The following is a 23,522-nucleotide window of genomic DNA, read 5'->3' on the forward strand; positions in this document are numbered from 1 at the left end:
TCCGCTCTGAAGAGTGCAGTATTTGAGTCATTCCTTATACCTGACACCTGAATAAATTTCAGCTGGGTCAGAAATACAAATGTTAAAATAAAACCATCAAGTACTAAAAGAAAACATGAGTAAATTCACCCACAACCTGGAGATGAGAAAAACATTCCTGACCATGACTCAAAACCCAGACACAACACAGGCAAAAAATTGATTCATTCTATTACCAAAAAATCAAGAATATTTTGCATGGCAGAGAATAACCTAAGAAAGTGAAAAGAAAAACAGTTAACTGGGAAAAAATATTTGTAATTAATATCACAGAGAAAGGAAATATATTAGAGATTCTTTTGATTAGAAATAAAACCAGTAACTCCATCAAAAAATATGAACAGGTAGTTTACATAAGAAGAAATTAAATGGTCCTTAATCATACGAAAAAAATTCTCAAAATCAGAGAAAAGTACATTGACACTACATTGATTTTAGGATGTGGGAAAATTGTACATTTCTGAAGGTATATTTAAGGACAAAATGAACAAAAGGGTGGCATCCCTAAAGATTGACTGTAGCCTTTTCCGCGCTACCTGCCGAAGGCTCCAAACGGCATTGTTCTGGATTCCCGTCGTAATTTAAAGGGTAACTTTCACAATGTCCGGAGCCCTTGATGTCCTGCAAATGAAGGAGGAGGATGTCCTTAAGTTCCTGGCAGCAGGAGCCCATTTAGATGGCACCAACCTTGACTTCCAGATGGAACAGTATATCTATAAAAGGAAAAGTGATGGCATCTACATCATAAATCTGAAGAGGACCTGGGAGAAGCTTCTCCTGGCAGCTCGTGCCATTGTTGCCACTGAAAACCCTGCTGATGTCAGTGTTATATCCTCCAGGAATACTGGCCAGAGGGCAGTGCTGAAGTTTGCTGCTGCCACTGGAGCCACTCCAATTGCTGGCTGCTTTACTCCTGAAACCTTCACCAGCCAGATCCAGGCAGCCTTCCGGGAGCCACGGCTGCTTGTGGTTACTGACCCAAGGGCTGACCACCAGCCTCTCACGGAGGCGTCTTATGTTAACCTACCTACCATTGCTCTGTGTAACACAGATTCTCCTCTGCGCTATGTGGACGTTGTCATCCCATGCAACAACAAGGGAGCTCACTCAGTGGGTTTGATGTGGTGGATGCTGGCTCGGGAAGTTTTGCACATGCGTGGCACTGTTTCCCGTGAACACCCGTGGGAGGTCATGCCTGATCTCTGCTTCTACAGAGATCCTGAAGAGATTGAAAAAGAACAGCAGGCTGCTGCTGAGAAGGCTGTGACCGAGGAGGAGTTTCAGGGCGAATGGACTGCTCCGGCTCCTGAGTTCACTGCCACTCAGCCTGAAGTTGCCGACTGGTCTGAAGGCGTGCAGGTGCCCTCTGTGCCCATCCAGCAGTTCCCTACTGAAGACTGGAGTGCCCAGCCTGCTACGGAAGACTGGTCTGCAGCTCCCACTGCTCAGGCCACTGAATGGGTAGGAGCAACCACTGAATGGTCTTAAGCTGCTCTTGTGTGGGCTCTTAAACAACATATAAGATTCATTGCCAAAAAAAAAAAAAAAAAAGCTTGCAGTCATCATATGGGAGTTTTTAAAATAATACCCCAGGGGTACAATCAGCAAAATTGATATGTGGTGGCATTCTGAAAGACAATCTGTTTTCTTAATCAAATAAATTATGAGAATTAAAAATGAGGGATGGCAGGGGAAACTCTTATTAAAACATATTTAAAGGACACACCAACTTACCTCCCAGAGCATATTTGGATCCAGAGTTAAACAGGATTTTTTAAAAAAAAAAAGAACTATGAGATAATCATAGAACTGTGAATAGTAAATGTTTGATTATCTAAAGGTATTATTAAATGTTAGGAATTGTAATGGTATTGTGGTTACGCTTCCAAACAAGAGTTTAGAGATCTTTTAGAGATTTATGCTGAACTATTCCCATGAAAAGTTTTGCAGTCAGAATTTACTTAATATGCTTAGAAATAATCTGGAGAGGCTCGGGAGAAGTGGGTGAGATTCTAGGTAAAGCCAGATTGGCCCTGAGCTGATAATTACTGAAGCTGGATAATGAGCACATGTTAGTTTGTTACATATTCTCTCTACTTTTTTATGTATTCTACATGCTCCATATATATCTTTTTTCCAGTTTTTAAAATCAACATTTTTAAGCTGTTCCAAATATTGTTAGAGCCAAGATTCTGGACAGGGTGCATCCTCTCTGACTATTTCAGCCAAAATACTAAGGGCATAATCAGAAGAGCAGCATCTGCTACAGAATCTTCTCTTGGGCCTATTTCCATCTGAAGGGGTTTATCATTGCAAACTGCTTTCCTTAAATTACAGCTTCATTAAAATGAATCAAGCAATATCTTGGTTCATCATTTTCTCTAACGAGAATAGGGAGAAAGCATAGGGGGTGGTTTAGGATTTGGGCTCTGGAGTCAGACATCTGCATTCAAGTCCAGTTCCACCATGTGGATATGTGACCCTGGGTAAGTTAATTATCTCTTAACCTCTCAGTTTATTTATCTTTAAAATAGAGATAGATAATAAAACACATTTTGTAAATATGTTGTGAGAATTCGATGAATGGAAGAATGTATGTAAAGTGCTTATAATGCATAGTACATAGTGTTATGAGATCCTTGGAGTGCCTCTTGGCCAGCCAGAAACTTCTGTGGCCCGTGCTTTGCTGAGTTTTGCCGGGTTTTGTTCTGGCCCACCGGGCTCATTCCGCCCACTCTGCCTGGCAGGTTGCGTTTGGCTCATACTACTGGCTGGATCCCACGCCTGCCAAAGGCAAGTCAGGCATGGAGCAGCAAGGGGTGTGTGAGGAAGTGTGGGGTCCCGCAGCTGTGCACAGCCAGGCACTCCAGCTGCAGCAGGGTAGGCAGCTCGGGATGCTGGCTTGAGTGTTGGCTCCCCGCAAGATGGCAGCTGGACCAGGCATACCATAATCAACTTTCACAGCTGACATCAGGGAACACGGTGACACCCAGAAGCTTGGAGACGCCAGAAACTGCAGAGGGTGTCACAAACCTGGCTCGGGGAGCTCCTAGGCGTGGGCTCCCTGAAGGGCGACAGCTCTTCTTTTCTTCTCTCTTCTCTCCTTCTTGTTGCCTGCAACGCGGCAAGCAAAGGGCGTGTTTCAGCCTTGTTTGTGTTCCAGTTCTTTTAGCTCCACCATTTGACTGGTCCGTATTTCTTGTCCTGTGTCCAGGAAGAATGAGGTACATGGACAAGTGGAGGATGAACAAGACAAAGAGGACCTTTATTGAGCAATAGAACAGCTCAGAGGAGACCCGCAGTGGGTAGCTTCTCTCCGTAGCCAGGGTTTCCCAAAGAGTGTTCAGCTCTCAGCAGAGAGGGTAACTGCTCTCTGTAGGTAGGTGGTCCCACCATCTCTTCAGGTCTGGCTGAATCCAGGACTTTTTATGGGTCTCAGAGGGGAGGAAGTGTGAGCCAATCGGTCCATTAGCAGCCATGGGTGGCTATGAAAAGCGCCACAAGTTCCCACTCTGTTCACTGGAACAGCAGCCCGGCCAACAGGCTTCAGACCTTCCCCGGATGGAAGCGGGGGCTTCACCAGGGACCTGCCCACTTCCACCCAGGAGCCTGTCTGCCTCCTGCCGCCTTCATGGGGCCCAGGCTGTTTGAGCCAAGGCGCACCAGCGGCCCAGCGCAAGCTGCCCTCAGCCCCTGCCCCAGCTTCCCTAATGGGCTTATCAGTGCCCAAAGTCCAGAGGAGGCTGAGGCGGCAGGGGACTGGTGTGCTAGCGCTGCCCTGAGTGTGTGCACACCCATCTGGGCTGCAACAACACCTGGGCTTGACCTCAAACTTGCTCTGAGATCAGAGTGGGCACCAGGAGCTGGCAGAGGCCAGGCAGCAGGAGCAGACATCTCCAAGCCTGCGAGAATAACTGGGGGCCTTCCTGGCACCCCCAAAGTGCAGAGACGCCTGGATTCGCAGCCGGGGCTGGGCGGCTGCAGCTGCGGTCCACAGCCAGGACTTGAGAGACTACAGCTGCCCCTGGGAGGTCCTGGCTCCTGTCTGCTCTGGCTCCCGCGGACTCCATGGAGCACAGCCCCGCCACGGGCCCTGCTCCTCCTCCGGGCCCCTCTCTGCCCACCCCTCCGTGCCCTACCTCACTGCTCCCCTGCCAGTGGGTGACTCGGCCTGGCCCCACCGCTGGGGCTCCCAGGACGGCAGGCTCCAAGGAGTCTTCCAGGGGTGGGCTCCAGGGAGACCCCCCTCTGCATTTTGCCCGCAGCAGCGGCAGGCAAGATGCAGGTGGCACGGCAGCCCCAGCCAACCCTGCACAAACAAACCCGACGCTCTCAGGCAGCCCCACGAATCCTGGCTGTGTCTTCAGCCAGGGGCTCGGGGGCTCCCAAGACGTGGCGGGAGCACGGTTGAGGCCCCAGTGGAGTTTCCAAACATGGAAGTAGGTCCTGCCCCGCCCTGCGAGGGTGTGAGTGGTGCAGTTGGTTGCCTCAAGAACGCGGGGCACAGGGGACCCAACACCGCCATTGCTGCTCCTGCAGCTGCTCCTGCCACCTCGGCCTGCGCCTCCTCACTGCAGCCAGAGTGATCGCAGCGGCCACTCCGGAAGGCCCACCACTGCCATCAATAGCACTCCAAATATTTATTATGAATTATAGTTACCAACATCAATATTTAAAATATTAAGAAGAATGTAAAAGGAGGATTTAACTTAATTATGCAGGAGTCTGTGTGATTGATTACCTGAGTTACTACTACTGTGTTTTTAGTTTGCCTGGCCATGAAACTGGTGTCTATTCTCTGGCCCAAAGTTTTCTGATAAATTTCTAGAATGTATTAGAACTAATTCTGCATTAATCTAAAATTTCGTCACAACCTTGAAAGCATCAACATTGCTTAAATGCAAAGACTTTAATGAGCTGAATGTTACAAGTTCATTAAATTGCTATCATTATACAGCATAGCTGAATACATTTTTAAAATTGCACACAGAAGGCACAGTATTATGTCAACAATGAATGGTAATATAAAGACCACAATATCAAATAGTTAGGTTCTAGAGTGAGGAAAACGAGAGAAACAATTGTTCAAGTAGCTTGACACCCAAAGTTCTGAGTTTCTGAAAACACCCACTTTACTAAAAGGAAGGAGACTTAAAAACGTACTCTTTTGAACCCTGCTGCTGGTACCTGCAAATACCTCATTTTCTAAATCAGTGAGGTTTTTGGTTCTGCTGACTATAAAGGTGAACAGTCTAAACAGAGTGGCACAGAATTATACAGCTAGGGGCACATGAAATTAAAACAAACCCGGCTTTAACCACAGCTCTAACCACTTTCTTTGTGGCTTTGAACAAAGCAGGCAATCTCTTTAGGTTTCAATTTACTAAACCATAAAATGTAGGAGTAACACCAAATGATCTTTAGGATCTCTTCCACCTCTAAAATGTTATGGCCAATTCCTTAATAGCATTAGTTTGTTATGAGCAATATGTATTTTAGTGAAATAGTATAATTCAGTCATACATCATTTATTAGATCCTGCTTTGAAGAGTGGGGAAAACAAGGTGGAATCAGTGCAATTCACTCCTCATCTAGGGCTCTTTAAAAAGACTGGAGTCAGGCGCAGGGGCTCACGTCTGTAATCCCAGCACTTCGGGAGGCCAAGGCAGGTGGACCATGTGAGGGCAGGAGTTCGAGAACAGTCTGGCAAACATGGTGAAACCTGGTCTCTACTAAAAATACAGAAATTAGCTGGGCATGGTTGTGTGTACCTGTAATCCCAACTACTCTAAAGACTAAGGCAGGGGAATCCCTTGAACCTTAAAATATTAAGAAGAATGTAAAAGGCGGCAGAGGTTGCAGTGAGCTGAGATTGCACCATTGTGCTCCAGCCTGGACAACAAGAGGGAGACTCTGTCTCCAAAAAAACATAAAAATAAAATAAAATAAAAAGACTTGGCTAACATTTGAATATACTTAAAACAGTTGAATTGTACACTTTTAAATGGTGAGGTTTATGGCAGGCGAATTATATCTCAACAAAAAATTACATTAGAAAAAATACTGTGCTCATCCCCAAAGAAGTAAGTCTGTAGCCTAAAGAAGTTTAAATAGTGATGTAGACCAAAGAGTACAAACCCTTAGATAATGGAACTAAAATAATTTGAATAGCAGTTTAGCTAGGCCAGCAGTAAAAGATACCCTTTACTAGGACTGGCTCCATAATTCACGTGGCCCAGTACAAAATGACAATGTACGACCCTTGTTCAAAACTTAAGAATTTCAAGACAGCCATCATACAGCATTAAACCAAATGCAAACCACCTCAGAACTCAGGGCACTGACTACGCAGATTACAACCATGAAGCCAGCTGGATTCACTGAATTTTAATATTTTCTAGGCCCAGGGCTGAACACTTCACAGACCACTCATTCAATTTTCACCACAGCCTTGCGAAAGTAATATTCTTATTCCCATTTTATAAAAAAAGGAAATAAAAGCTTAAAGAGGTTAAAGAATGTATCTAATTTCTCACAGTCTGTAGGTGATAGAGCTGTATTTCAAGTGTAGGTCTGACTCCAAAGGCATGTTTTTTAAACAGTGGTCTTCAAACTTATTAATAAAAATTGTTTAGTGAGCACTCTGACGTACGTGTAAACATATAAGAATAAATTATATACATGTACTACTGTATTAATAAGTTATATACACTAAATGTCATACAAAACAAAGACATTTTAAAGATGACATGTAGAAATTCTAATAAGTTCTTCCCTTACCGTTCACCTTCCATGATTAATGTAGTACCCCGATAAAGTAGCCCTTAACCCAGGAATTAAGGCTGCCCTGAACCCAGCCAAACTTAGAATTAACAGCACTTTAAGATGTTAATTTTCCTATGAAGCGTGAAATTTTAATAGGAGATTCTAAAAAGGTAATACTCAAAAAGATGACTTTTTCATAACAGAATGTTAGGTTCTAAAAAAGCAGGGGGTATTTTTTTTTTTTTTAAATCCTGAAGGCTGGCTTGCCTTAGAGAAAGCTCATTTTACTGATAAGATAAGCTGGGTGAGCCTGACCAACATTTTTGGTTAAATCTAGGTTATCTGCAAAGTTATACAATAAAGGATGATTCATTGTAGAACACAAGAAGGAAAGCACTGACTTGATGAATGTTTATTGGTGCCGACAATGGGTCCGGAACCTTGCAGGTTGCTGGAGACAGATCAGTGAGCAAGACAGGTTCCCTGGGGCCAAGATCTAAGTATGTTCTATAGAACATCAGACAAGGGCAAGTTCCATCCCAGCACAAATAAGCTTAGGAGGAAATAAGATGCACTTTGTCCTCTGTTCATTGTACATAAACCTTTGAAAAGCAAGACTATGCTTCCAGGTAAGTTTTATTAAGAAATATTTCACTAACGTTGGAGTTTGATGAAGACCCAAATTTTCCTTAAAAATGTCAAAACCCTGTAGTCCCAGCACTTTGGGAGGCCGAGGCGGGTGGATCATGAGGTCAAGAGATCGAGACCATCCTGGCCAATGTCGTGAAACCCCATCTCTACTAAAAAATACAAAAATTAGCTGGGTGTGGTGGCATGCACCTAGTCCCAGTTATTTGGGAGGCTGAGGCAGGAGAATTGCTTGAACCTGGGAGGCGGAAGTTACAGTGAACCGGGATTGTGCCACTGCACTCCAGCCTGGTGCCTGGCAACAGAATGAGACTCTGCCTCAAAAAAAAAAAAAAGTAAAAACCCATTTTTTATAATACAGTACTCTTCTTTCTCTATACTGCAGGCTAGTTTTTAGATCCTCTTTAAATACTGGCCTCTAGTAATTCTGCTTTTATCTGTTTGTAGCAAACTTTGGATGAATCATGAATGTACTAAAAATTGACAGCACAAGATAGAGGAGATATTTATATCTCTTCCTGAAGATGGCGACAGAAGACCATACCTTTAATACAGGGCCCCATCTTGTGTACCAAGAGATAAACGCATGCTGTTTAAGCAGAAAATACTTTATTGAATTTTTACAAATCTGTCTTTACTAAATCTAAAATGTTTCAAAAAGTATAAATAAATGATCTTTTTAGTTTACAGTTAGTTTAAAAGGTGGATTATTTGGATAGCTTGTTTGCTTTGCAACAGTAGCAAAAGAAAAAAAAGAGTGAATAGAAAAAGAGTATTGGGGCAGCAGATGATATCTTGAGCTGAACACGTCAACAATTCTTCCATTCCTGTCTTTGATTGCACAGTTACTCCCAGATTTATTTATCCTGGTGCTTGTTTTAATAGAGCTCCAAATCAGTGGAAAATTGGAGCCGCAGTCAGTCTGCCTGGTGTGAATTCTGTCTCCTCTATCTACCAGATGTGTGGATTGACAAGCTAACACCTGTCTCTGCATATTTGTTTCCTCATCTGTAAAATGGGGATGATGATGAACAGAATAAGCATGTAAAGCACTTAGCACAGTGCCTGGCACACACTAGGCATTCAGTAAACGGTAGCTCTCTTCACTAGATCACAGCAGGGCCCTGTCTAGATGGCCTAGGAAGCCCCTTCAAAACATATCTTTCAATATATTTTAGGAAGAGGCATGGTTTTCAGTATTGGCCAATCCCAGAAAAGGGGAAAACTACTTTGGGGACTAAACAATATAATTGGGATATCATTGGACTCATTGCTTAAGATGCCAAATTGGTAAGTTTTTCATTTTGAGGCAATCAAATAATTTGATTGATGAGTCTAATTGCCACATATAATAGTTTTTGCCTTAATGAAAAATTACATAAAGCAATTTTATCCAAAATGCCATATTTATTTCACTCTGTATCTTCTTTTATTAGCTTTGCAAAAGTAATTGGTGTATTTGCCATTTGAAGGAAATGGCAAAAAACGTAATTGCTGTTTTTGCCATTACTTTTGTACCAACCTAATAAATGGTTATCTATATTTGAAATTCTAATCTATGTTTCTAATTCAGCATTTAATCTTAAAATATTTAGAAAAAAGTCTCTCCAGCCAAACTAAGCTTCATAAGTGAAGGAAAAATAAAAAAAAATAAAGAAAAAAAAAAAGAAAAGAAAAAAGATAAAGTAAGCACCATTTTCCAAATGCATGACCTTAAAAGGCAAGTTCAATTTACTTGTATTTGTTGTTATTTGTTGTTGTTGTTGAAGTCTTTTTTAAATTCATCAGCTCAAGCATTTATCCTTTGTGTTCCAAACAATCCAAGTATACTCTGTTAGTTATTTTTAAATGTACAATTAACTTTTTTACTGTAGTCACCCTGTTGTGCTATCAAATACTAGATCTTGTTCATTTTCTCTAACTTTTGTGCCCGTTAACCATCCCCACTTCCCCCAAGCCTCCCACTACTCTTTCCAGCCTCTGATAACTATCCTTCTACTCTGTCACCCTGAGTTCAATTATTGTAATTTTTAACTCCCACAAATAAGTGAAAACGTGTAAAGTTTGTCTTTCTGTGCCTGGATTATTTTAGTTAACATCATGACCTCCGGTTCCATTCATGTTGTTGCAAATGGCAGGATCTCATTCTTTTTTATGGCTGAATAGTACTCCATTGTGTATATGTACCACATTTTCTTTATCCATTCATCTGATGATGGACGCTTAGGTTGCTTCCAAATCCTGGCTATTGTGAATAGTGCTACAATAAACATAGGAGTGCAGGTATCTCTTTGATATACTGATTTCCTTTCTTGTGGGTTTTTCCGGGATAGGGATTGCTGGATCATAAGGTAGCTCTATCTTTAGAACACTCCAAATTGTTTTGAAGAACCTCCAAATTGTTCCCCAAAGTGGCTACACTAATTTACATTCCTACCAACAGTGCACAAGAGTTCCCTTTTCTCCACATCCTCTCCAGCATTTATTGCCTGACTTTTGGATGAAGGCTATTTTAGCTGGAGTGAGATGATATCTCATTGTAGTTTTGATTTGCATTTCTCTGATATCCATGATGTTGACCACCTTTTTATATGTCTGTTTGCCATTTTTATGTCTTCTTTTGAGAAATGTTTATTCAGATCTTTTGCCACTTCTAATTGGATTATTAGATTTCTCCTATGAAGTTGAGTTCTTTATATAGTCTGGTTTTAGTTCTTTATCAGATGGATAATTTGCAAATATTTTCTCCTATTCTGTGGATTGTGTCTTCAGTTTGTTGATTGTTTCCTTTGTTATATGGAAGCTTTTTACCTCGATGTGATCTCATTTGCCCATTTTTGCTTTGGTTGCCTGTGCTTGTGGGTTATTACTCAAGAAATCTTTGCCCAGTCCAACGTCCTGGAGAGTTTTCTCAATGTTTTCTTTTAGTAGTTTCATAAAGTTCTGAAATGTAAGTCTTCAACCCATTTTGATTTGATTTTTTTATATGGGAGGAGACAGGGGTCTAGTTTCATTCTTCTGCATTTGGATATCCAGTTTTCCCAGAACAATTTATTGAAGAGGCTGTGTTTTTCTCAATGTATGTTCTTGGCACCTTTGTTGAACATGAACTTCCTGTAGATGTGTAGATTTATCTCTGGGCCCTCTATTCTGTTCCACTGATCTATATGTCTGTTTTTATTCCAGTACATGCCTTTTTGGTTACCATAACTCTGTAATATAATTTAAAGCAAGCTAATGTGATTCTTCTAATTTCATTCTATTTGCTCAGGATAGCTTTGGCTACTCTGGGTCTTTTGTGGTTCTATATAGATGTTAGAACTGTTTTTTCTATTTCTGTGAAGAACATCTTTGATATTTTGAAAGGGATTGCATTGAATCTGTAGATTGTTTTGGGTAGTATGGACATTTAACAATATTAATTCTAATCTGTGAACATGAAATATCTTTTCAGCTTTTAGTGCCCTCTTCAATTTCTTGCATTAGTGTTTTAGTTTTTATTGTAGATATCTTTGACTACTTTGGTTAATTTGTAGGCATTTTATTTTATTTTTAGCTGTTATAAATGGGATTACTTTCTTGATTTCTTTTTCAGATTGTTCATTTTTGGCATATACAAATGCCATTGATTTTTCTATGTTGATTTTGTATCCTGCAACTTTAATGAACTTGTTAATCAGTTCTGATAGTTTTTTGGTTTTTTTTTGGTCAAGTCTTTTTTTCTAAATATAAGATCATATCATCTGCAAACAAGAATAATTTAACTTATAGTTTTCCAATTTGGGTGCTCTTTATTTCTTTCTCTTGTCTGATTGCTCTGGCTAGGACTTCCAATACTATGATGAATAACAGCGGTGACAGTGGACATCCTTATCATGTTCTATATCTTAGAGGAAAGGCTTTCAGTTTTTCCCCATTCAGTATGGCACTAGCTGTGGGTCTGTCACATATGGCTTTTATCATGTTAAGATATGTTTCTTCTATACACAGATTACTGAGGGTTTTTATCATGAAGGGATGTTGGATTTTATCAACATCAATTGATATAATGATTTATTATCAATTGATTTATCATCAATTGAAATAATCATATGATTTTTACACTTCATTCTGTTGATATGCTGTATCACATTGAATGATTTGCATATGTTGAACCACCCTTGCATCCCTAGGGTAAAACCCACTTGGTCCTGATGAATTATCTTTTTAATCTGTTGTTGAATTTGCTTTGCTGTTTTGTTGAGGATATTTGCACAGGTATTCATCAGTGACACTGGTCTATAGTTTTCTTTTTCTGATGTGTCTTTGTCTGGTTCTAGTATCAGAGTAATACTGGCTTTGTAGAAAAAGTTTGGAAGTATTGCCTCCTCTTCTATATTTTGAAATAATTTGAGTAGGATTGGTATTAGTTCTTCTTTAAATGTTTGGTAGAATTCAGCAGGGAAGCCCCCTGGGTCCCGGGCTTTTCTGTGTTGGGAGACTTTTTTATTGTGGCTTTGATCTTGTTACTTGTTATTGGTCTGTTCAGGTTTTGGATTTCTTCATTGTTCAATCTTTGTAGGTTACATGTGCCTAGGAATTTATCATTGCTTCTAGATTTTCCAATTTATTGGTATATGGTTGCTCATAGTAACCACTAATGATCCTTTGAATTTTTGGGGTATCCGTTGTAATGTATCCTTTTTCATCTCTGATTTTATTTATTTGGGTCTTCTCTTTTATTTCTTAGCCTGGCAAAACATTTGTCAATTTTTTTTATCTTTGCAAAAAAAACAACTTTTTGTTTCACTGATATTTTGCACTTTCTCCATTTTAAATTCATTTATTTATATTCTGATCTTTATTATTTTCTACCTTCTACTAATTTTGGATTGTGTTTGCGCTTGCTTTTCTAGTTCCTTAACATCCATCATTAAGTCATTTATTTAAAGTTCCTCTTTTTGATACAGGCACTTGTAGCTATAAACTTTCCTCTTAGAACTGCTTCTTATGTATACCACAGGTTTTGGCATGTTGTGTTTCCATTATGATTTGTTTCAAGAAATTTTTAAATTTCCTTCTTACTCTCTTCATTGACCCACTGGTAATTCAGGAACATGGTATTTAATTTCCATGTGTTTGTCTAGTTTCTAAATTTCCTCTTGTTACTGACTTCTAGTTTTATTCCATTCTGATCAGAGAAGATGCTTGATTTTATTTCAATGTTTTTGAATGTTTTAAGACTTATTTTATGACCTAACATATGGTCTCTTTTTGACAATCATCCGTGTGCTGACAAAAAGAATGTGTATTCTGCAGCTGTTAGATGAAACGTTCTGTAAATACATATCAGGTCCATTGGGTCTATAGTGCAGAGTAAGTCCAGTATTTCTTTGCTGATTTTCTATTTGGAAGATCTGTCCAATGCTGAAAGTAGGGTGTTGAAGACTCCAGCCATTATTATATTGGAGTCTATCTCTCCCTTTAGCTCTAATAACATTCACTTCACATATCTGGGTGCTCCAGTGTTGGGTACACATATATTTAAAATTGTTGTATCCTTTTGCTGAATAGATTCCTTTATCATTATATAATGAACTTCTTGGTCTCTTCTTATGGGTTTTCGCCTTGAAATCTATTTTGTCTGATATAAGTATAGCTACTCCTGCTCTTTTTTTGGTTTCCATTGGCATGGAATCTTTTTCTGTTCATTCATTTTCAGTCTATGTGTGTCTTTACAGATGAAGTATGTTTCTTGTAGGCAACAGATAATTAGGTCTTGTTTTTTGTTTGTTTGTTGTTTCTGTTTTGTTTTGTTTTGTTTTACCCATCAGCCATTCTGTATATTTTGATTGGAGAGTTTGGTCCACATTTACATTCAGTGTTGTTTTTGGTAAGTAAGGCCTCACTCCTGCCATTTTGCTGTTTTTTGTCTGGCTATTTTGTGGTCTTCTCTTTCTTCCTGCCTTCCTTCTAATGAAGGTGATTTTTTCCAGTGGTATGATTTATTTCCTGTTTTTTATTTTTATGTATCTGTTATTTGTTTTTTGATTTGAGGTTACTATGAGGCTTGCAAATACTGTCTTATAACCCATTATTTTAATGACTTAACTTTGTTTGCATAAACAAGCAAACAAACAAGCAAAAAGAAAACCAATAAAAATTCTACACCTTAACTTTGTCCTCCCACCCTGCTTTTTAGCTTTTTGTTGTTTCTACTTATATATTATTGTATTGTCTACGTCTTCAAAATTTGTTGTTATTATTTCTGATTAATTGTTTAGTCTTTCTACTTAAGAGTAGTTTACAGTGATAATACTCTATGTTTTTCTGTAAACTTACTATTACCAGTGAGTTCTGTACCTTCAGACAATTTTGTATTGCTTATTAATGTATTTTCTTTCTGATTGAAGTACTCCATTTCTTGTAGGACAGATCTGGTGCTGATGAAATCCCTCAGCTTTTTTCGGGGAAAGTCTTTATTTGTCCATCATGTATGAAGGATATTTTCACTGGATACACTATTCTAGGGTAAAAGCTTTTTTCATTCAGCACTTTAAATATGTCATGCCACTCTCTCCCGGTCTGTAAGATTTTCACTGAAAAGTCTAATGCCACATATATTAGAGATCCATAAATTATTTGTCTCTTTTCTCTTGCTGCTTTTAGGATCCTTTCTTCATGCTTGACCTTTGAGAGTTTGATTATTAAACCCCTTGAGGTAGTCTTCTTTGGATTAAATCTGCCACATGTTCTATAACCATCTAATACTTGGATATTAATATCTTTCTCTAGGTTTGGGAAGTTCTCTGTTATTATCCCTTTGAATAAACTTTCTACCCCTATCTCTTTCTCTACCTCCTCTGTAAGGCAATACATTTTAGATTTGTCCTTTTGAGGCTATTTTCTACATCTTGTAGGTATGCTTCACTGCTTTTTATTCTTTTTTCTTTTGTCCTCTTTGGCAAAAGCTTCTTTCAAATAGTCTGTCAAGCTCAGTAACTCTTTCTTCTGCTTGATCAATTCTGCTATTAAGACTCTGATGCATTCTTCATAACATCAATTGCATTTTTCAACTGTGGAATTTCGGCTTGATTTTTTTTAAATTATTTTAATCTCTTTGTTAAATTTATCTGATAGAATTCTGGATCCTTTCTCTGCATTACCTTGAATTTCTTTGAGTTTCCTCAATCCAGTTATTTTGAATTCTCTGTCTGAAAGGTCACATATCTCTGTTTCTCCAGGATTTGCCCCTGGTGCCTTAGTTTTTCGGGATAGTCTTGATGTTGTGGATGTTTGTCTGTGTCTGGGCACTGAAGAGTTAAGTGTTTATTGTGGTGTTTACAGCCTTGACTTGTTTGTACCAGTCCTTCTTGGAAAGGCTTTCTAGATATTCAAAAAGACTTGGGTGCTGTGATCTAAGCTGTATCTGCATTAGGGGGCACCCCCAGCCCAGAAATGGTCTGATTCTTATAGACACATACAGATGTCCATAGAGGTACCACCTTGATGGTCTTGGATATAATCCAGAAGAATTCTCTGGATTACCAGGCAAAGACTCTTGTTCTCTCCCCTTATTTTCTCTCAAACAAATAAAGTCTCTCTGTTGTGAGATACCTGGAGCTTGGGATGTGGTGACACAAGCACTCCTGTGGCCACCACCACTGGGACTACACTGGGTCAGACCTGAAGCTAGTACAGCACTGGATCTCACCCAAGGCCTGCTATAACCACTCCCTGACTACTGCCTACGTTCACTCAAAGCCCTGGGGCTCTACAATCAGCAGGTGGCAAAGCCAGCCAGACCTCTGTACTTCCCTTTGGGGCGGCAAGTTCCCCCAGGCCTGGAGTAGGTCCAGAGGTTTTATCCTGGAATCAAGAAAATAGAGTCAAAAATCTTAGAACTCTACCTGATGTTTTATTGTACTGTGGTTGAGCTAGCACTCAAACCATAAGACGCAGGTCTTCCCTCCCCTTTCCACAGCCACCTTAAGCCCATGGGGGAGTGCTGCCAGTCTACTGCTGATGTTCCCTTTAGGCCCAAGTGCTATTCAGTCAGCTTGTGGTGAATGCTGCCTGGCCTGGGACTCACTCTTCAGGGGAGTGGGCTTCCCTCTAGCCCAGGGCAGGTCCAGAAATCCTGTCCAATTGCCAAGTCCTGGAACCAGGAACCATAAGAGCCCACTTGGTGCTCTTCCCTCTGTGGCCAAGCTGGTACCTAAGGTGCAAGACAAAGTTCCCTTTGCTTTTCTCTTCACTTTTCTTGAGCAGAAGGAGTCTCTCCCCATAGTCACCACAGCCAGGAATGTGCTGAGTCTCACCTGAAGCCAGTAAGACTGAGAGTCTCACCCAAGGCCCACAACATACTATCTGGGTATCGCTTCTGGTTATTCAAGACCCAAGGGCTCTTTAGTCAGCAGGCGATGGGTCCTGCCAGGGCTGGTCCCTTTCCTTCAAGGCAGCAGGTTCTCTTCTGGCCCAGGATGTGTCTAGAAATGGCATCTGGGAGCTAGGGCCTGGAAAAGAGGACTCATGATTCTGACTGGTGCCCTATACTACAGCAGCTGAGCTAGTATCCAAGATACAAGACAAAGTCCTCCCTCCTCTTTCCTCTTCTCTCAAGTGGAAGGAAGAGGTCTCTTTTGGAGCTACAAGCTGTGAAGCCTGGGGTTGAGGGGGGTTGGGAAAGCACTCCCTCACCCACCCCATCTGGTATCTCAGTAGATTGTGTGCCCCCTAAGTCCACTGGCTCTGAGCCCAGCTCGTCACTAGAACTCACCTATGTGTTGCCGTCTTTGTGGCCTAGACTACCTTTCAAGTTTATTTAGGGCCCCAGAGCACTGTAGCCTGTGGTGGCGAGGCTTGCCACAGCTCAAGTTCCATCTTCTGGGATGGACAATAACGCTCTGGCTAGAGCTGGTCTAAATGCTCCCTCTAGGGGCAGGTGTCAACTGAGTTCAGCCTGGTTTTGCTTTCTGACAGGACAAGGCAGCAGCACTAAATTCAATGCAAGTCTCACAATTACTGCACTTTCCCTCTCCCAAGTGCACAGATTCTTTCTCCGTGCTATGCTGCCACTGTCAGGGGGTGGGGGAGGGGCGGTGTCAGCAATTCAAGACTGTCTTTCCTACTTTTTTCAGCTATATAAAGCTAAAACCAGGTACAACGAGTGCTCATCTGATTTTTGGTTTGTATGAAGGTGTTTTTTGTGAGTAGATAGTTGTTAAATTGCTGTCCTTTCAGGCAAGACAATTGGTGGAGACTTCTGTTCAGCCATCTTGCTCTGCTCCTCCTTTTGAAGTCTTCCGTATTCTGTTTTCACTACTATCCTCTTTTTGCCTTTTCTTCTTGATATTGTTCATTATTTGAGGGTTTAAGCAGTTCTTTCAGCATTCATCCTTTTAGCTGTCATTAATATTTTTGACCATCAAAATAACTTTCCATATTAGCAGCCAATATGCCTGCTTCCAGCTGGTCGAGAGTCAGTGAGTCTCTTGATTTGGTTGGTCTGTTTTGTTTTTCCTCATAAACAGACCAATTATCTACTATCTATCCCATTTATCTACAAAATCCCAATTTTCTTGCTACCATCCCTTATCTAATTAATTATTTATCCTCTGCACAGAGTTGTCTTTTGAATCCTAATGCTTTATTTTTGATGGAATCATTCCTTGTGTTGATCTACCTACTGTCACTAAGACTCAAGCCCTTTGGTAGTGATGAAGGTTGGCATCGTACCATCCATGTGGTCACACTTATCCCCCTGCTTCAACTTGATGGCAGGAACTGCAGAGACATCTGGGCCCACAGCAGAGATTCCCATAAGAACCCTGGGCAAGGGGAGTCAAAAGGTCCCATCCATATGGTAAAGCTTGTTTTCCATTAGTTGAACAAACTGACATTTTCTGCAAGTGTGATGCCCTTTGGTAAAGCTTGTTGGTAAAGCTCATCAGTACATAATATCAGTGAAACAGTACAAAACATCAGTGAAAAAAAGTTGGTTTTTTGCAAAGATAAACAAAATTGACAAACATTTTGCCAGACTAAGAAAAAAAAGAGAAGAGCCCAATAAATAAAATCGGAGATGAAAAAGGAGACATTACAACTGACAACCCAGAAATTCAAAGGATCATTGGTAAAAATCCTTTGAATCCCAGGTAAAAATCACAGGGAAGCACCCTGTGTAATGAAGAAAGTCACTTATTAACATAGGGCTCAGCTATCTATTGCTGTGTTATAAGCCATCTCAAAGCACAGTACCTACATGATTTATTCTTTCTCATAATTCTGGGGGTTGGACTGGCTTTACGGGAGGAGCTTCTGCTTTACTTTGGGTGGCTGAGGTCACTTATGCAATTGCATTCAGCTGACAGCTTGGCTGGAGCTGTGATGTTCAAATGGCCTCTCGTCCTCCAGGATCTTCCTCCACTTTGCTTTTCACCCTTCAGTGGTTCCTGTGGTTTGGATGTCCCACCCAAATCTCAGGGTGAACTGTAATCCCCAATGTTGGAGATGAGGCCTGGTGGGAAGCGTTTGGATCATGAGGGGAGATTCCTTGTGAATGGCTTGGACCATCACTTCCCCTTGGTGATAAGTGAACTCTCGCTCTGAATTCTTGTGAGATCTGGTCATTTAAAAGTGTGTGGCACAGCACCCCCTGATCACGCTCCTGCTTTAGCCATATGATGAGCAAGCTCCCACTTCACCTTCCACCGTGAGCTTACCTGGGATTTTCTCTTAGGAAAGCATTACTGTGTGTACATATTTACCTTTGATAAAGATTCAGCTCCAAATTTATATTCAACTGAAATGTCGGAAGGATGCCTGACACCTTGCAGTGTGCTTGGCCTCTGAGCTATTTAAAAACATATGTCACCTCGGTGCAGCCTTGTCCTTACTGACATGTCTTCCAAGGAGCCTGGCCGGCTGGTGTTCCAGGCACTGCATGTCATATTTCTGAAAAAGCTGACAGACGGTTTCATAAAATATTGTCATAATATCATGTTACTGAATCTTGAGTTGCCTTCATGGTGGCAAATTTTTGTAGAGATTGGTCTTATCCTCTTAGATATCCATGACTATGTTTACGTTTAATCCCTGAAATTGGGAATTCAGTATTTCTAAATGATAACTATCATCTATAGATTTTGATGCAGTTTTAATAATGTAATCAATAATTCTAACAACTTATTTATTAAATGCATTAATGAGATGCAAAATATTTTTATTAAAATAAAAATTTATTAAATGTAATTATTAAATGTTAGAAAACTACAAAGAAAAAATTCACCTACTTTCTTTTTTTTTTTTTGAGACAGAGTTTCACTCTTGTTACCCAGGCTGGAGTGCAATGGCGCAATCTTGGCTCACCGCAACCTCCGCGTCCTGGGTTCAGGCAATTCTCCTGCCTCAGCCTCCTGAGTAGCTGGGATTACAGGCATGTGCCACCATGCCCAGCTGATTTTTTGTATTTTTAGTAGAGACAGGGTTTCACCATGTTGACCAGGATGGTCTCGACCCTATTTTCTACCATACAGGACTTCAACAAATGTTGAATGAATTAGTTGTAAATGCCTATGTGTGTGTATCTCTGAAATGCTTAAAAAATTCTAAATGAAACCAATTTAAATTTATACATAGTTCAACATATTAATGTTCATGAAAAAAATTTTTTATATAACTATAAAAAATGAACAAGCTAAGTACTGATATAAAAGTGCTCTTATTACACTAATTCTAGGAGGAAAAAAATAAAAAAGAAAAAAAAAAGAAATGGCTCCTAGATATATTATTATGCCAAAAAAGCAAATTTCAGAATGATGTTTTTGTTATGCTACCTTCAGGCTAAAAGGAGAAAAATCTATATTTGTATTTGCATGGACCCATAATATTTTAAAATCTAAGCACAGGGTTGGGAATAAACACAAGAAGTAGGCTTTGCACTATACATTTTTAGACTTTCTGATTTTGAATGCTAGTATATAAATGGAATATACTACCATTCAAAATACAATTTAATAAGCAAAATTTGAGTCTATTTATGTTTTGCCTTTACACTTCTTTTGCAATTAATGAAGATGAACGTTTTTTGATTTGTATGTTGACAAGTTTACTTCTTCCCTAAGAATGTTTGCCCATATTGACATCGTAGAGGCTTTCCTTTTTTTTTTTCCTAGTCAGAAAGTGTTACATCTTGTCTACTCTTTATATTGGAGATATTTGCCCTCTGTCACCTGATTTTGCTTTCCTTTATTTTATTGCATTTTAGAGTGTGAAGTTTTTATGCATTCCTATGTACCTTCTATGCTTTTTGGCATTGTTCCCTTCTAACAGAAGTCTGACAAAGATTCCTTTCTATAATCTAGTTTGATAATTTTTGTTTTTTGAAATTTTCATTAATTCATTTAGAATTAATTTCTGTGTGCACTTAGAAGATGAATAGGTACTTTTAAGGGTATCTAATCTTTCTTTTCCCATTGATCATATTTTTGGTTCTTATATATAATAATATTCATTTATGTGTATGCCTTAAGGAACTGCCTTTATTCCTGGAAGAGATGGCTCCAGCCACAGCTGCTAAGAGGACCTCAACTCCACCCAGGCTTTGAGACCCCAGCCACTAGAAATTTGAAATGGGTGTGGGTAGATGGTCTTTAAACCGACTTTCATTTGTTCGAACTTTGACTCACAAGGGCAAGATAATTTGATTTCAGATTTTAATGCCTTTGGACTTTGCTATCTTTGAACTTTAACATGCAAGTAGGTCTATACTTTACATTTTTATTTCTCCCTGAGAATTTACTACAGAAGAAGGATTTATATCCACATCTGGGACCCCTTTAAAATGTTTGCCTTTTGTTTATGGAGTATCTTAATGTTATTATTTCCTCTTACTACAGAACTCCTTATGGTAGACGATGGGATTGGACCTAAATGAGGGTTGGAAACGGGAGAGGGAGTACATTTTCAACTTCGTGTAATAGTGACCTTGGAGCTTAATGTATGGTTCTGACCATGTCAGGACCTTCTGGGGACAAAATTTAAGCTACCCAGCAGATTTTGGGGGGCCTGAAGCTTATATAATTTGTAGGGAGGAAGCAGTTTAAGAAAAAAAAAAAAGAACATAAAATGATGAATTCAGAATTAGGTATAGGGCCTTGGAAGGAGCCTGAGCAAGTGAAGGGTCCTGAAGCTTTCGATTTGTGATAAATCCACCTCTGCTGGCCAGCAGCAGTCTAGAGGATACCCAAAGAGACAGTGGCTAGCTAGTCCACACAGACAGGAGCAGGACTCTCCTCCAGGTGGGCTGCAGATCTTCTTTCCCAGGAGAGCCACATCCCTGATGACCAAGGGCAAGTAGTTGCAAACTCACCTAAAATGATTTAGTTATTCACAAGAGACTTTTATCGTGAATGTCTACGGCTTCCATTATAGCCTCACTATCAGGTTATAATGAAAGTAAGTCCTATATTGAATTCTGCCACACATAGAAATATTTATAAACAAGGAGGCACAAAACAGTTCTACAACTTGTTCTGAAAACTCAGTGAAGTCCCAGCCCCATTCTGTGCATAGAAAGTTAACTAGATGGGGCCAAGCGTGGTGGCTCATGCTGGTAATCCCAGACCTTTGGGAGGCTGAGGTGGGTGGATCAACTGAGGTCTGGAGTTCAAGACCAGCCTGGCCAACATGGTGAAACTCTGTCTCTAATAAAATTACAAAAAAATTATCTGGGTGTGGTGGTGGGGGCCTGTAATCCCAGATACTTGGGAGGCGAAGGCGGAGGCAGGAGAATCACTTGAACCCAGGAGGTGGAGGTTGCAGTGAACTGAGACCATGCCATTTGCACTCCAGCCTGGGCAACAAGAGCAAAACTCCATCTCAAAAAGAAAGAAAGAAAGTTAACTATTTGGAAACATGACAGCATCTTAGTGGCAAGATATAGTCAGACTCAGGCACAAGAACCCTCCAAGTCCTGTGTTGGACACAGGACAGTTTTGAAATCAGTCAGGCCTCAGAGTCATTCCAAAGGGAGTCCCCTATCGAGAAGCTTTTAAAAATTGTTGATATTGATTTTGTTTCTTTTATTACACAGGGGTTTTGGGGTAACTTTTTATTTGTATGTAATTTTAAACTTACACCAGTACAAGGAACTCCTGTGTATCTTTCATCCTGATTTAACAATTATTCACATTTTTCCTTATTTGTTTCATCATTCTCTTTATGAATATTTATTCCAGGCCATTTGACAGTACATTGGAGATATCATGCTCTTTTGCCATTAAATATGTGTGTCTTTTTCTAAGATGGACATTCCCCTGCATGAGAACATTTTTAATATCAAAATCAGGAAATTTAACATTAATATAAACCTATTATGTAATCTACAGGCCATATTCAAATTCTGTCTTGTCTCAGTAATGTCCTTTGTGGCTATTTCCTTTTCTTGACTCAGGATCCATTCGAGGATCACACAGTGCATTTAGTTCTGCCTCCTTTCATCTGGAACGGTTCCTCACTCAGTTTTTGCCTTTCGTGACCTTGACATTTTTGAAGAATAAAGACCAGTTTGGAGGATGTTCCTTATTTGGCTTTATCTGACATTCCCTCTTGATTAAGGCCATGCATTTTTTATTTCATCAAGAGGGAATGTCAGATAAAGCCAAATATGCAAAATATTAAAGCCAAATATGCAAAATATCCAACCAAAAAAGCCAAATATGCAAGATATTCATATGCAAAAATATTACAGAAATGAAAATGTGTGCCTCTCGGTGTATCACATCAGGAAGCATATGAAATTGGTTTGCCCTAGTCTTGGTGACTGGTTAAGGTGGGGCGCTCCAATATTCTTCAGAATAAAGTCACTACTTTTGCCTTTGTCATTAATAATCAATACCTGGGAAGATACTTCAAGAGTGTGTAAATACACAGTTTGTCATGAAACTCTCACCCCCTGTTTTGGGCAACATTGATGATTTTCTAATTTCATCTATGTTTTATTGTTGAATTTCTATCACAATATAAAGAAAGAACTTTTCCTTCATTTATTTATTCATTTATCTGTATCTGTATAAACTCAAGGAACTTCATTTTATTCAATGGGTTATAATCCACTACCACTAAATTGTTAAACCTTATTTAGGGAGTAGGATTGCCTGTAATTTTCAACCCACATCCTGATGGCACTCATGTGGACTGAAAACTTCCACTGGGCTAATTAACAGAGCCTCTCTTGCTAATCAGGGACAAAGAGAGCTCAGGCATTTTTAGTAGCCTCATGAACCTGGAGTGTATATTCCTGAATTAGGAAAATTCAATACTCACAGAGTGTAGATTAAAGCAAACATGCATCTTTATATCATAGTACCTAGGCTGAAGAATTTAAAGTATATGTAAATTATAGAACACATAACTTAAGTGGTTAAACCTTATAGGTCAACTGAACAAAAAGTTGGGTAATGATAAAAGAAAATGCACCCCCACTTGGAGCTAAATTATGGTTTCTACTTCCTGTCCCCATTTATTCATTCCACCCTGAGGCAGTAGAGTGGTTTATCTGACGGGAAAGGGCAAGCCCAGCTCAGCCCCTTCCCCTTTGCTCTTGGAAACCCAGCTTGCCTGCATGGAGCTCATGTTCTCTCCTCTTGGTCAAGCTACTGGCTTAATAACAAATGTCCCGCCCTCATCAGAGGGACCTGAGATGGTCCAATATCTTCCATAACTGGGCAGGTCTATTTTAGTATATTCAGCTTCAGATAGAAGCACAAAGCTACCTCCCACAATCTAACCTTCACCAATAATAAAGTTGATATTTTAGGCTTCATCCACATACCTCTTATTTCTCAGTCAGTTCAGAACATGAGAGCAAATGATAACAATACAATTCTCCAAAATAAAATGCAAACATTATAAAAAGGCTCCAGATATGAATACAATCCGCTATCCTGTTACAAATTCTCTGGGAGAAATGAAAGTTTAAAGATTAGACTTACTTGAACAGTAAGGTATAAAGACAGCAAAGTCCAAATGAATTACATTTTCAATGGTCAATGATAAGGAAGCTATCAAGAGCCGCGTCACTCAGTGGG

The 23,522-nt window shown here is 39.9% G+C and overlaps 1 protein-coding gene across 1 annotated transcript; it reads left to right on the top strand.

Moving 5' to 3' along the window:
- The first annotated feature begins 566 nt into the window (after positions 1 to 566).
- Positions 567 to 1,568, top strand: LOC116560628 (40S ribosomal protein SA-like). The gene has a single exon (XM_032292121.1). The coding sequence runs from the start codon at positions 640 to 642 to the stop codon at positions 1,525 to 1,527; it is 888 nt and encodes a 295-aa protein (XP_032148012.1). The 5' UTR covers positions 567 to 639; the 3' UTR covers positions 1,528 to 1,568.
- The last annotated feature ends 21,954 nt before the right edge of the window (positions 1,569 to 23,522 follow it).

The sequence above is a fragment of the Sapajus apella genome, unplaced genomic scaffold, assembly GCF_009761245.1.
Source record: "Sapajus apella isolate SASKATOON/1434 unplaced genomic scaffold, GSC_monkey_1.0 scaffold26, whole genome shotgun sequence".
NCBI lineage: Eukaryota > Metazoa > Chordata > Mammalia > Primates > Cebidae > Sapajus > Sapajus apella.

Excerpts from the sequence above, each read along its gene's own strand:
- LOC116560628 (XM_032292121.1), top strand. The coding sequence starts at position 640 with ATGTCCGGAGCCCTTGATGTCCTGCAAATGAAGGAGGAGGATGTCCTT.